Here is a 14,527-nt window from a genome sequence, read left to right as displayed (position 1 = left end):
CCCTAATTTGGAGTTGAGGCAAATAGTTGTCCAAAAGTATTACTTTGCTCACCCCTAAGTCTGCAACAAACACCTGGACTTATGCATTTTTTGGCCTAGGACAATAATACCTGCATGAAGCAGTATGAGAATAAATGGTGAATGCCAGATGAGGCGAGGTCAAGTAGGAAGATTCTGAAGTGGTCCTGACATGTTGAGGACCCTTTCCCAATTCTCCCAGATCACAGTGATTTCTTATTCTTTGTCAGCTTTGTTCACTTTATTTCTACCACTCAAATGTCACCTGAAATACACTTTCTCGTAAAAGCAGTTTATTTCATTTTCAGTTCATTCTTATCTTACTAAGCCCTTGAGACCAAGAATCTTATCTTTTAATTTCTTTTGCTTCTAATTCCACTCTCATTTGTAATACAGAAAGATGAAAGACAATGTCACTTCCATTCTGACAATAAGAAGGGGCTGGATAATCTAAAAAATAAATTGTAATTGTTCTTGAGCCTCTCAGGGACTTGAGCTGCTAGGTAACAAAATATACTGAATTTCATATATTTTATAAATTTCATCTCTTCCAAGGATTGATGAGAGATAGGACCAGTTTCACCCTTTGCAAAACACAAGGAAAGAGAGACCTGCCATACAACAGCAGGAACATTGAGAAAACCCAGTACCTGCACTGGCAGGGCTCCATCCTAAGGTCAAGAAAATAGCAAACCATGGCAGGAAATGACATCAACAACAAAATCCAAATTTAGTGCAACTTCTGGTAGACTCAACCTCTTATACTAACAGCATTAAAGAAGAATCTTGCCCATTTCTGGATGTAAACACTAATTTTTTTCCACACACCGGGTTCAGTATTCAATTAAGAATTATGAGACATGAGAAAGAAAGAAAGAAAAAAAAAGATACACAACATACATGAATAGATTGGCTGACAGCAGAGAGATGGAATCTATTTTTAAAAAGTGAAAATGATAGGAAAAAAGAAACAACAGGATGTGAGAACTGAATAGTTTCAAGCAGCTCATCAGCAGTTTGAAGAAAGAATCAGTGATTTTCAAAACAGGTCATTACGAATTATTCAAACTGAAACACGAAGATTAAAGAAAGCAAGAAAAATGAATCAAAAACCATCAGCAAAATATAGAACAGGGCACACAAGAGCTGAGGGATACTACTAACCAGTCTAATTCATTCTGCTTCTAAAACACAATAGGCATTCATTATTCCTTTTTTATTTTTTATTTTTTTGTGTTGGGTGTTATGGTAGTTGATAGAATGGAAATAATATTAACTAATATTTATAAAATTTCTAGTGAGTGTTGGAAGAACAAATTGTGTCAGTATACTACATCCACAATAATTCTATGGAAGTGGACATAATTATCACCATGTCATAGACCTGAAGGCTAAGTTGCTTGGGGAGCTGAGAAAGTTGCTCAAGTTCACAAATCACCCAAGAGGCAGAGTTGGTGTTCTGGGCCAGATCCTTCCCACAAACCTTGGAATCTCTACACTCCCAGATGAGGATGATGGTTAAAAAGTAAAAGGGAGAATGAATACAAAGGTCAAGGGAGGAAAGGCTGCCTGAATTTGTAAATGAAGGTTCTCGGAAGCCAAGAGGAGGTAACTGATCTTGAAAATTGTAAATCAGCAGGTCCATCACACGGCAGAAGTTCAGAGGGGACTCAGGACCTTAAAAGCTGTCAACTAGCACCCACTATATATTCATATAGTTGAACTGAATTAGACTCCAGGATGCTATGTCTATTCTGTCCACATTACACTAATTACATTAATGGAATCTTATTTTATTTATATTAAGTCGTTCTAGTATTTGACTAAAGAAATACCCTTATTAGATTTTAGAGACAGAATGCTAGAAATCAGAACTGACCCCATTTCACAGAGACCTTTTAATGAGCAGAGATTAGGAGGTTTAAAACCATCCTGTAAATAAAGTACTTCAGTTTCATTTCTCCATTGTTGATCAGAGCCTATATAAAAATTCATCCCATGGCAACACTGCTGGGTACCCTAAGATGGTCCCTCACTGAAGTGTGTTAATAGGTGGAAAGAAAGTCATTACTCACAGGAGGTCTCATTATTCATCTGAGTGGGTACAGGCAAATGGTTACAAATAATATTTTTAAGCCAACTTTTAAAGGCTATTATATAATAAGTGATTATATTAACAATAAATATTTGAAATACTTTGTTCCATTATTTTTTTGATTTTTCATATTTGAAAATGTAAATATTACCAATGATCTTGCAGTAACCTTTCAGGGCCAGGAGATTATTATTGGTCAGTATAAACACAATTTTAATAGCATTCTCAAAGCAAAATAAACAAACACATCAATAAACCTTTGATAAATGGCAATATATTTCACTTCTGTTGACAGTTTCAATATTTCAACATTTAAAAAAGGGTTCAAGTCCACTGTATTTTCAACAAAACACAGAACTCGGTTTCCTTCATTAATTCATTTGAAGATGACTTTCTAGCTGGGATAAACAATTTAGAAGTCAGCATTAATCAACAGAACCATATTATTTCCAACCACTGTAATAAATTATGCTTTCAAAAAGGATTCAAATATCTGATTAGGAAAATAATTGTAGGTGCATTTTATTTATCAAATTTATCACATCAATATATATTAAATATAAATGTGTGTGTATGTGTGGTATCACACATATAGGTAAGCAGAGATTTAAAATGGTATTTTTGTGTGTGTCCATGTTGAATGTAGTCAAAATTTCAACAGAAAACACAATTATATTTTGGTCTTAGAATCAAATAATACCAGTTTTTAAAGCATTTATTACAATGTCAAAGATACTGATAAAGTCACAAAGGAAACAGATTTCTGTGAAATGACCAGTATTATATTCCAGTGTTAGAAAAACCATAAAGACCTCTCAGAGAAGGCTGCAAACATAGCAGCTCTATTTTGTAATTGGCATAGGGGCACAGGCTAACTTAAGATAGTTATGTATTATTCTAGTGTTTTATATTATATATTAGAAAGTATAACAATGTGTAGTAGATACAAATCAGGCTCAAATTATAATAAGATTCTTTTATGCCCCTACAGTTATATATCTATTGACATTTCTGGCAATTTCACTCTCAGGGGACACTAAAAGGCAGCAGGAGTAACCCCTACAAAGGAAATGACTGGTTTTTCCTTTCATCAACATTAACATTGATCTCTGACAAACTTTAAAAGCACTTCTCTACACAAAACCAGAGGAAACCATTTCTTTATTCTAAGATGCCTGCAAAAAAATAAGAATTTGTCTGCAAAATTTAGGTTCTTTTGGAATATAGACCATTGTTAATTTAATCAGAATCCTTACAAATTAAAGAGGTAATAGTTAAAAAAAAACCTTCAAAAATTAATCAGGATGGAAAACAGAAAGGAGAAATATTAGTTGTATGATTACACACGAAGTATAGAGGGGTAATATTCATTAAACTTACTAAATGGAAAAAGTGAGTACCTATGTTTTGTTTGAAGATTTTGTAATAAATAATAGAGTCATTGTGGCAATAAATTTGAAGGGTAAAATTATAAAATTGGAGAGATATATATCAACCTCAAAATATTTCAAAATGTATATGGAATATGCTTACATAATTAATATTATCTTCATTATTTCTTTTTAACATGTCACATATTATTTGGCAGAGCTAAACATACAAAAAGATGAAGTCTCAGTTACTGGAAGGAGAACTTGGTTTTGAATTATTTCTTTGATTGAATGTTCTTGAACAATTTTATGACAATATAAATATCTCAATGTGTGTCCTATTGTGTTTCTAAGAGACTATTCTGAAAGGTGCCATAAATTTTAACGCTCTTCTTTTAATAAAAATACTACATGATTTCCAGTAGAGGGCACCCTTGTAATCCATAATGGATTTATTTATTTATTTTTTTAAACAGGCATAACTAAAATCAAACTTGACAGGTTGGAAATTAATATTATTTCAACAGAAAAACAACAGAGAAAATAACTTTCTAATTAACAATATGGTATTCAGAGTTTTCAAAGTGGATTCAAAAGATCAATTGCAAATATCTCTGACATTAGCATAAATTAGACTAAACATCCTATGTGAAAGAGCAACCTTGGGATGGAGACTGCTACAATGTGCTTTCACTGTGGCAGTACTTTCTAATGGGCATTTGTTAATAGATGCACATACATTTAACTTATTTCAGAAAAGTTTATCATTTGAAGCCTTCTAACATTTCCTTAATTACTTAAATCTAGCATTTTAGCTTAAAATGTTCTCAAGAATGAGCCAAAGTAAATGAAGGGCTAAAAATACAAAATTAATTTTTTTTTTTTTTGCTAATCATGATTTGGTTAAACTTATTTGTAATATTTTGTAAAATTAAAAAAAATTATTGTACAAAATTATTATTTTCAATTATCCATCTGTCACCTGCTCCAGCACAATTATCTTTTTGACCTTGTGATTTGCAATCACTTTTCTTCTTTAGTCAGAAGCAAGTGGTTACTTCCCTCTGTAAACCATGACAGGTCTCTTCAGTCCAGTACAGGAAAGCTATTCAATGGACTGTATTTTTCCAAAGATCTCAACAAGTAAACCACTTTCTGAAATCTGTTATGTCACCTGAGCAAGAAACTATCTTTAATTACATTCCTTTTATTCCCAGAATCCACTGAATTCCTATGAAAGAAAGTTTGTCATAAATACATTAATATGAACCACACCCTACTAGGTGTGAATACCTCATCTTGTACTATCTTTAGGACTAAGTAATTCAAGAAAACCTAACTTTCATTTGTTCCTACAAGCTTCACAGAAGCAAGTTAATTTTCAGCATTTTAAAATATGATATCATTTAGAAGACAAATAACTTCTTATATTTTATAAAGATGCTAGCATGTTGGGATTTCTTTTTAAGTTCAATGAAAATAAAGCCTTCAAATTCCTTACTTACAAATCTATGCAAACCAAAAAAGTACATTATCTTCAGAGCATAATTTTTACAGATGAAGTATACTTCATCAATTACAAAATGAGCTCATAGCTATTGTCCTATATTCCACAAATCCATTAAAATGATTTACAAAACATTTAATACACAAAGATTCAACAAGACAGCAAAGTTTCATTCATTAATTGGGCTTGGCACCTGGCATAGTAGGTATAAATGGAAAAGTTCATATATCATATGTTATGGTGAAAACACTCCTTGTGCATTCAAAAGATAACTGTTCATATCTCAAACTATTAGTCCATAGGTGACTGTATTAAAAATATGTCCACCAGTGTACTTGCTCTTATTAGTAGCAATTATGACAATTACGCATATTTCTATTTGTAAACACTGTGTTTAGGTTAGTCTTGACTACATTCCAAATGTGAGTACTTATCAACAGGCAAACTGCATTATATCACACTACAAACGAAAAATTGTATTCTTCCATTCATATTTTTTTTGTGCAGCTTTTACATACCTAATTGAACAGGTAAAATACCTAAGTAGATTGTTATTTGTCCCAGACATGAAATAGTTAAAAGTGATACGTGTGCCAGGATTTTAATATGGATTAACAACAAAGAGCTTCACTCCTCCACTTTCACTAGATTTTGTTGCAGTGATTTTTGCCTTGCTTAAGGCCATCCATCTGTTAATTTTGACTTGTAATACAGCTCAGCTCACATGCTTGTTCACTAGTATAATTGTGTGTATGGTGTGTGCACGTGCACATGTGTGTATCATACAAACACACAGACAAATGCACACTATAATTCTATAATTGCCAGACTAAACCAAGAATGGCTAATATTATTAAAATGGAGCAGTATCTTAAATTTATATAAATTTTATGTATTATTTAAAATAATTTTTCATTCTTAGAGAATTTTAGTAAATTTTTAAACATTAACTTCAGATGACAGACTTAATAGTCTAAATATTGTTCACTCAGCATTTAGCATTCTGTTCTAAAATAAAATTGATGAAAGAAGGTAAGTACATTGTCAGGATTAAAACTGCTCTGCACCATGACCAGTGGCAGTATTCTCACTGGACCCAACTGGCCCTGTTTTCAATAAAACCAGAGGAGGATCCTTTCCCTGGAGTCCTGTTAGGCTGGGGCTGCTGTTAGAACTGTCATCTTCACACAAAAGGGAAAAGGGTTGGGTTTTACAAATGTGAAGCCTAATTGGGAGATCTTCATGGCTGTACCCTCGACATTTATTTAAGCCTCATCAACAAAACAGAAAATAACCATCCTAATTAGCAGGCCAGCACACAAATTACTGCTTTTGGGGATGGACTGTAGATTCACAATCTATACCAAATATAAGCTAAGTAATGGAAAACAGGCTTAAAACAAGACATATTTCAATCTTTGTTCTTTTCTGTAGCACCCAGATTACAAACTTTATTTTTTAACTCTAAATACATTCTTGGAATTCAAATTTTCATCATTCCATTTTCATCATCTGGAAAACAGATGCAAATAAAGTCTTTCACTGGTAAGTCTCATTGGAAACTGGAAATGTAATTGTTACAACTGAGATCTACTTCTGAAATAGATAATCGAATGGACTAGGAATCCACATTCATTGCTGAGGTAATTTTACTGATAATAAAACAACACACACAGGGTCTTACATACTTACAAAAAGGGGATTTGCCAGTACAATACAGTATATATTGCTTTCAAAACCATATACTAAGATTTCAAGTCATTCCTACTTAGAATGAAGAAGGTAAATTTCAGGAATTCTTGCTATTTTAGTGTCTAGAGGATTGTTAATGACTCTGGGCAGTTACTACCAAAAGAGAAGAAAGTCCAATGGTGGCACTGCTATAAAAGACCTGGCAATCAAGATATATGTATAGGTATAAATGAACACCTAACACTGAGTACGATTGAGTACCTTTTATGTGGCAGGTATTTTATATGCATTACATGTTTATAGTATCCCAAGAAAATGACGTTTATTGCTAAGAGATATTCTTTTGACTGAAGGATCAATCAATGCTACTATCTTTTTCAGTCAGGTCCCCTTGTGGCACTATGCTTCATGCCCTTGTCTTCAACTGTCCCTCCCCCTCAAGTACTCCACCCAACCCAAAGGTGCCATGGTAGTGGTTAGGCATTTAAGCTCTAAAACAAATTTTTCTGCTTTTGAATTCCTACTCTGTCATTTATAACCTGAAGAACTCTGGGTACATGTTTCCCTGTTTATAAATCTGAAAAATGTGGAGGAGATACGAGTTTCCCCTCCAATTGGACTGCTGGGAGTTTTAAATGAATTATGTAATGCAGAGAGACACAGCCTCACTGTTTCAAGAACCTGCCCATCTTTCCCCATGTTTTCCAAGGCTGTTCTCTTTTATGATTTTAACTCCATAAAAACTGAGGAATAGAAAAAGTAAGAATATGAATATTATCCAAATCATCAAATCTTGAAAGTCCCTGCAGAATCTTGCTTTCGGGTCATTAAATTCAGCACATGACATATCTTTTTAAGACAATTTGGTTATTTGACGAATAAATATAAGATGGGACCCAGAGCCTGCCTCCTCTTGCTATGTAACTGAGAGGCCAGTTCTAACACAAGAAAGTGATGCTATTCCACTAGAGAACCTTATAGAAGGAAGAAAAAAAGTATATTTAAGTTTATTCCTAATTGTAGCTTTTATTTTTTTAAGTGTTTCAAAATTCACATGAGAGCTAAGTCCAGAGCTAGGAATTGTAACTGCCTTTGAGAAGGATATTAATGAATCTGGACAATTCACATAATAAAAACTGTACAGAAGAGACCAAATAAAGAAAAACAAATTTCTGTCTCTTAAAACAGAGATCCTTGTCTCTCTTAGGTAACTTCACCAAAATATGAGCTCCTGGGATACTAATCTGTGGATCCACAGTATCTTCCCTATCTCCTAGGATGATTTGAAATTTGTGTGTGAACAACTGAAAACCCTGTACATTATGATTCAAGTAGCTGTGCATGTCTCTTCATTTTGGCTTCTGAGGAAGGAAAAGTGCTTTCACAACTTCTTACTACACTTACTTTCTGTCTACCTTTAATCTAATCTAACATATAAATTTATTTAAATTTTAATCTTCTATGATTAAGTGTAAGATATTAAATTGTATTTTTGGAAATAGGTAAAATATAAATGAATAAATAAGAATTAGTGTCACTGAAGTACATACTGATATCTAGATTCTACTTTTAACCACATTTAACATTTCCTAGAAATATTTAGATACTTAGTTAAAAATTTTAATATCCTCCTATTATTATACATGAGGAATTAGGGGTAAGAAAATTCAATAATTTGGAAATCAGCCTCAAAGAATGTGCTCATGGCTCCAGCAGTAACTTTCTGTCTTGTCCATAACATATTGGATCATGTTTTTATTAAACCAGTAGGATTGTGTCATCTCCAAAAGATGGAAGTTCCAAGGAAGCTTCTGCAGTATCAGATGACAAGGAAAAGCAGTGAACAATGGCTGTCCCCTCGCAATCTCTTTGCCCAAACTGCAAATAGTGTATTCTAAATTTATTTCTGCTTGTAACCTTTTCTGTTTATGGCTCAATTGTAATGTAAGAACTAAGGCAACAGCAACATTAGAGTAGGCTGATATCAAACTTATCTTCAGATTTATGGTCCAAAGATCCAGGAACTTAACAATATGGATTGATTTATTTATTTTTTTTGTTTGAACCAAGATGACTTTTTGGCAAATAGCTTTATAAAGCAACTATAAATGATAGATATTTTATAAGATACTGCCACAGTCCTTAAAATACCTGAGAATTGCTTTCCCTTATCACCCTATTCACTCCTACTACCTTTCACTGTTCCTGATAACATGGTACTTTTCCCTGCTTCTCTGGATGAAGTTTACTAAACCAAGGATTAATGCCAGATCCAAGTGAAGTGATTACATCCTTCCACAAGGAATTGGATTTTGGAATTCCTTTCCATTCTGAGTAGTAGCTGCTTCAACTGAGGACCTGCATGATTTATGCCAGGGCACAGAGAAGCAAAGAAGCCAGTACACAGAATGCACAATGAACAGAAAGAACAGGCCAGGTGTGCTGTAGTTGGGGGCACGGCATGGGGAGCTGACATTCTTCCTTGACTGCTCTTTCCATTTCCTATTTCCAATTCTACCAAAGGCCTACATACATTCTTTAACTTAGATACTGAAGGAATATCCATATCCTTGGATCATAAGTGTCCTGATACTGCCTTATTTCATTTGTGCAAATTTGCTAAACACTAAAAAATTAAATAAATAATTTAAATAAAGGATTAGGACAATTTCAATTTGAATATACTATATTCTATTTTTAGAAAAAAGCTGCTAGCCACAGATGGGCTATCATTTCAGAGCAATATAACTCAACTCAAAGAAGTAAAATTAGCACTGTTAGAAAGCATGAATTCTGGGAGACTTGGGAGGAAAAATTAAGGATGGAAAGTAACAATGAAAGAATTACTTCAAGATGACTTTTTGGCAAATAGCTTTATAAACTAATTACAAATGATAGACTTCTTGTGAGATACTGTCACAGTTCTTAAAATCCCTTCTCTGAGATTGCTTCCCCTGATCCCCCTACTCACTCTTACTACCTCCCAGTGTCCCTGATAACATGGTACTATCTTCTCCTTCTCTGGTCACAAATTTAGCTCTTTGATACTTATATACATGAATCTAAAATTAAACAATCAAACTTCAATTATAGAAAAAAATGTAAGTAAAACATTAAATTATAATAAATGTTAGGGCACAAATGTTTGGATATATGAACTCAATATATTTGGCTGTTAAAATATATACACAGGGATATATGGACACATTGATATATGGAAAATATACTGGGTATACAGTCTTCCTGAAACTCAGATATTTATCACTTAAAATGTAAAGATTTTCTAGATATGAATTTCTGCTTCATAATTCTAAATATGTTAAAGAATTTCCTATATACTAAGTAGAATTTCTTTTTGGGGATGGTGAATGACATTGTTTGATGGTTTATGATTTGACTTTTTGTTTATTTACGTATTTTTATTGATGAATTTTAGTTGTACGTGATGGTGGGATTTGTTGTTAAAGTCATATATGCACATGATATAACAATAGAATTAGTAAAAGCAGAAACCCTACTACTCTTAATTCTTCTCACAGCCATCACTTCTGTCATATCTTCTTGAGAACCCATATAATGCTAAGTAACAAAATGCAGGTAACTCAGGGATATGACAACAAATGACAGCCTGAAGATTCAGTATAAGTGTATAATGAATGGGACCTGTTATCATGTAGGGTTTTCTATGACTTAATATAACTCTTTTAATCAAAATGTACTATGTATAGACCAGAATTGTTAATATTGTATTGTATATTGAAAATCTGCTAAGAGAGTAGCTTTTAGGTGCTCTCACTACATTCAAAGGTAACTGGGTGGGTGATAGATATGTTAATTGTCTTGTGTAAACATTTTATCATGAAAACATATTGTAAACCTTAAGTGCATACAATTAATGAGAAAAATATGTCTCTAGGAATTTCCAAAAACAAAACCAGGAATTAAAAAATTGATTTTATAACTAAATTATATTAGAAATGTTATGCCATGTAAAAGGAAAGGAATATTGTAAAATATGAAGAACTGACAATAGTTAAATTGACATTTAGGAGTTTCTTCAATTTTAATGTTTTGTTTTCATCTTCAAGCATCCTATAGGTAAAAAAGATCTCATTTTTTTTTCATATCAAAGTCTTTTCACCATGGTAACTAGGATCTAAATGCTCCATTAAGCCAGCAAATTGTTCTACAAATTTTTTTTTTAAATATTAAGACAAGAATTGAATTACTTGTGATGAGAGAAGAACCAGAAAAATCAATAGCAAATCCATCATTAGCTTACAAGTTAATGTTCTTCAGTTAACAGTGCCCAGAAAAACTTCTATACGTGTAGAATAATTGCTTTATTGAAGGGTTCATTTAGCTCACAAGCACTAACAATATGCTGCAATTAAGCAGTTCTAACCCATGAAGATATCATTTTAATAAGTGGAAAAAGAAGAGAATAATAGTGAAAACAGAGAACTTTAAGTTTTTCCTTCTATATATACACACTTTGTACCTATCAAAGTGCCTGGCACAGAGTAGGTGTTGAACTATCAAATGAATGGCTTTTCCTTACAAATGCCTAGGGTATTTGGACAGCTTCACTGGCCCTTTCCCATTCTTAAAGACTGCTATAGTTTGAGTGTTTGCCCAAGGTGAAACTCATATTAAACTTAATTATAGTGTGACAATGGAACATTTAGGAATTGATTAGATCATGAGGGCTTCATCCTTAGAGGTCGTACTGGTGCCTTATAAAAGGATCAGTTTGGTCCTCTTGCTCTCTTTTGCCTTCTACTTTCTGCCATGTGGTGACACTGCATGAATGTTTTTCCAAATGCTCAGGCCTTTGCCATGAACTGCTCAGCCTTCAGAAAGATAAGAAATAAAGCTCTGTTCTTTACAAATTATCCATTCTCAGGTATTCTGCTATAGCAGCACAAAATAGATATACACAAAGACACAAGCATTTTATGGCCATCTTCAGTATCCAGCTATTCCAGAAAGTTAACTAAGCATTAGAAATAAATTTCAGTCCCCCTCTGCCACTGACCAGTTGTGAGACTTAAGACAAATTGCCTTGTGATGGGATTATTCTAGCCATCAACTTTGTCTATAAACTCTGATGGCTGTAATAAAGCTTTGTAGTCGCTCTAGTTCTTTATTTTTGTAATTTATATATCCATTCAAGAATTCTGTTTTAAAGATGGTTTTCTAAGACTATTTAAAATAGGATTTGATGAATACAAATTTTCCTTGGTTAAAAACCTACAGAAACATACTTTTGATATTAAATGAGAGGCATACAATGATATGATTCAGAATGCTTTGCCATTTGGGACTGTATTTTAAGGAGCAACAGCATAGAGGCAAAATTTAAATATTCCTAGCAAAAAAAAATGATAGATATATAGATAGCCCCCAATTTGTGATGGTTCAACTTAACAATTTTTTGAGTTTATGTTGATAAGAAAAAGTAATATGTTTCTAGCAGAAACTATACTTCAAGCTTGAATTTTTCCCAGGCAAGTGATATGTGATATGACACCCTCTCAGCTCTGGACGTGGCAGTGAGCCAACAACTCCACAGCATCCTCAGGAGTAACTCCATTGTAAGTTGAGCAGCATCTATAGAGGTTTCCACAGACTATTTTAATGAATAAATGTCCATGTATGAGTTTCCTTTGATTTTGTAGTAAAGGAAATCTATAGTTTCTTATTCATCATCAAGGTGTTCACACTCTATGGTGATCAGATATTTGCTAGTCTCACCCCACTGGATTATGAACTCTGTGAGGACATAATAAAGTACAGGCTTGAGCATCCCTTATCTGGAATGCTCAGGACCAGAAATGTTTTAGATTTGGGATTTGGGGATTTTAGAATACTTGCATCTACATGAGATTTTGGGAATGGGGCCCAAGTCTAAAGACAAAATGCATTTGTGTTTCATATATACTTTATATAGACTGAAGGTAATTTTATTCCATATTTTTATAAATATTATAGTGTGCCTGTGTTTTGAGTGCTCAATTTTGATTTTGATTGTGGATTTTCAGATTAGGGATGCTCAACCTGTATGTAGAGACTGACAGCTGGGACATCTGGTTCTCAATCTCCTGCCCAGATTCTACTGACATTTCCCCTTGACAATACTGCAGGTTTTCTTATCATGAGAAAAAAAAAATTAATGGGTCCAAAACTGTTCTTAAAGAATTAACTGAAATTATGTAATTTTAGAACATGGAGCCAACAGGGTAAACTACCTTACCTGGGCAAGCTTACGCTTTTCTACATTTCCTCCCTTTTCACTGTGTAAAGTGTAAACTGGTGTATATTGTACTGAACCAGAACAAGTCCCGTAGTCTTCCTCATTTTCCTACACATGAAACAAATGGACAAGGAATTAATTTAGCATATTTCTTCTCCTACCAAAGTTATTTGATAAATAGTTATTTGATAAATAGTATCTGATACACATGCATATAACAATATAACACTTCAACTATAAGTTTAAAGAATCTATTTAGGAACAAAGTACATACTTTTAAAATATGTAAAAGTACATACTTTTAAAATTTTTAAATAATTTTAATGATTTTCAAAATAAACTCAAATAATTTGAACTACTCTGAAAATTTCAAGTAGTATGCTTTCTACAAGGGTAAAAGTAAAAAATGTAACAATTAATAAAATCTGTCATACAATGTATAATCAAAACACACATATACAGACATAATTATTTAAATACCTGAAATATTCACAGATTTAAATATAAACCCTCATATACAAAATTAAGAACATTCTTCAATTTAAAGTAACTGTTCTTTGGAAATAGCCTATAAAGCCAAACAATGGCATTTCTGGATTAATTCTATATCAAAGGTATCTTTTTTAAAAAAATTCTCAGCATGAAGCAAGAACTTCAATTGTAATATCAAGGCAATCAACTTTATGAAAACATACATCCTGTTAAAGTGCCTTTGAAGATCTCCACAGTTCTGTGATAAAATATGCAAACAATAAAGAGATTGTTCAGTGTATGCATATAGAATGGCAGAGAGTTGCCAGCGGGCTTGTTATGAAAAATACATTTTTGAACAAAGGGATAAGCATATTTCAAAAGTCATTAAAAACATAAGTCTTGTGTGATTTGTAAACGTATAAGCTTCAGATGAAGACAAAGCAGAAGGAAAGCAACACACCGCACCTTGTGCTTCAGTTTACTCTTCACTTCCTTCAATCCCAGTTTTGCATGGTTTTTTGCCTAGAAAATGATAATGAATGTGTCTGGTTTAGCATGGTTATATTAACATTTACAAAATAAGTACACATGATCACACTGAAAGAAAATTACTATTTGCATTATTTAGAAAAGGAGCAGGTTATAATCTAAAACTATTATCTGGGACACCATCATTCATTGTTTTATTATACCTAAACTAAATCACGATTAGTCTCCATTTGGTATTTCCACAAATCATACAAAGGCTAACATTTAGTCTATTTTGTCTGCTAACCTATAAAAAACAAATCAGATTTCTAAAGCACAACCTTAATTTAAAATTTTAGCAAGCTAGGGGCAAAGAGGAAGCTTATCATACTGGCAAATTATTGGTGCAAATGTTTAAACTTCAAGAAACTTAGGCAACTTTACAAAGCTTTATTAATGTGCTTTAGGCAATCACAAATTTTTATGAGTGAAGTCATCACAATGGTATGTCTATTTCATATATAGATTTTTCTGACAAAAATTAAAAGTCATTTAACATTTTGAAGGCTATCAATTTTTCACTGAAATCTGGCTCCAGCATCTGAGTGTCCCAGGTCCTGCTATAAAGCCTGTGGAGTGTAACTTAA

General features: G+C 32.9%; 1 protein-coding gene across 2 annotated transcripts in view; it reads right to left on the bottom strand.

Moving 5' to 3' along the window:
• Positions 1–14,527, bottom strand: part of Dennd1b (DENN domain containing 1B) — a 238,633-nt gene that overhangs the window by 12,566 nt on the left and 211,540 nt on the right. For both annotated transcript variants that reach the window (XM_047520713.1, XM_047520714.1), the window contains 2 exons: positions 13,878–13,934; positions 12,939–13,046 (listed from right to left, as the gene is read on the bottom strand). In XM_047520713.1, the coding sequence (XP_047376669.1) occupies positions 12,939–13,046; positions 13,878–13,934 (165 nt within the window). The remainder of the gene's footprint in view (positions 1–12,938; positions 13,047–13,877; positions 13,935–14,527) is intronic.

Source organism: Sciurus carolinensis, chromosome 12 (genome assembly GCF_902686445.1).
Source record: "Sciurus carolinensis chromosome 12, mSciCar1.2, whole genome shotgun sequence".
Classification (NCBI taxonomy): Eukaryota; Metazoa; Chordata; class Mammalia; order Rodentia; family Sciuridae; genus Sciurus; species Sciurus carolinensis.
Note: the sequence above shows the minus strand (reverse complement) of the source record. Positions and strands in the feature narration are given on the sequence as shown.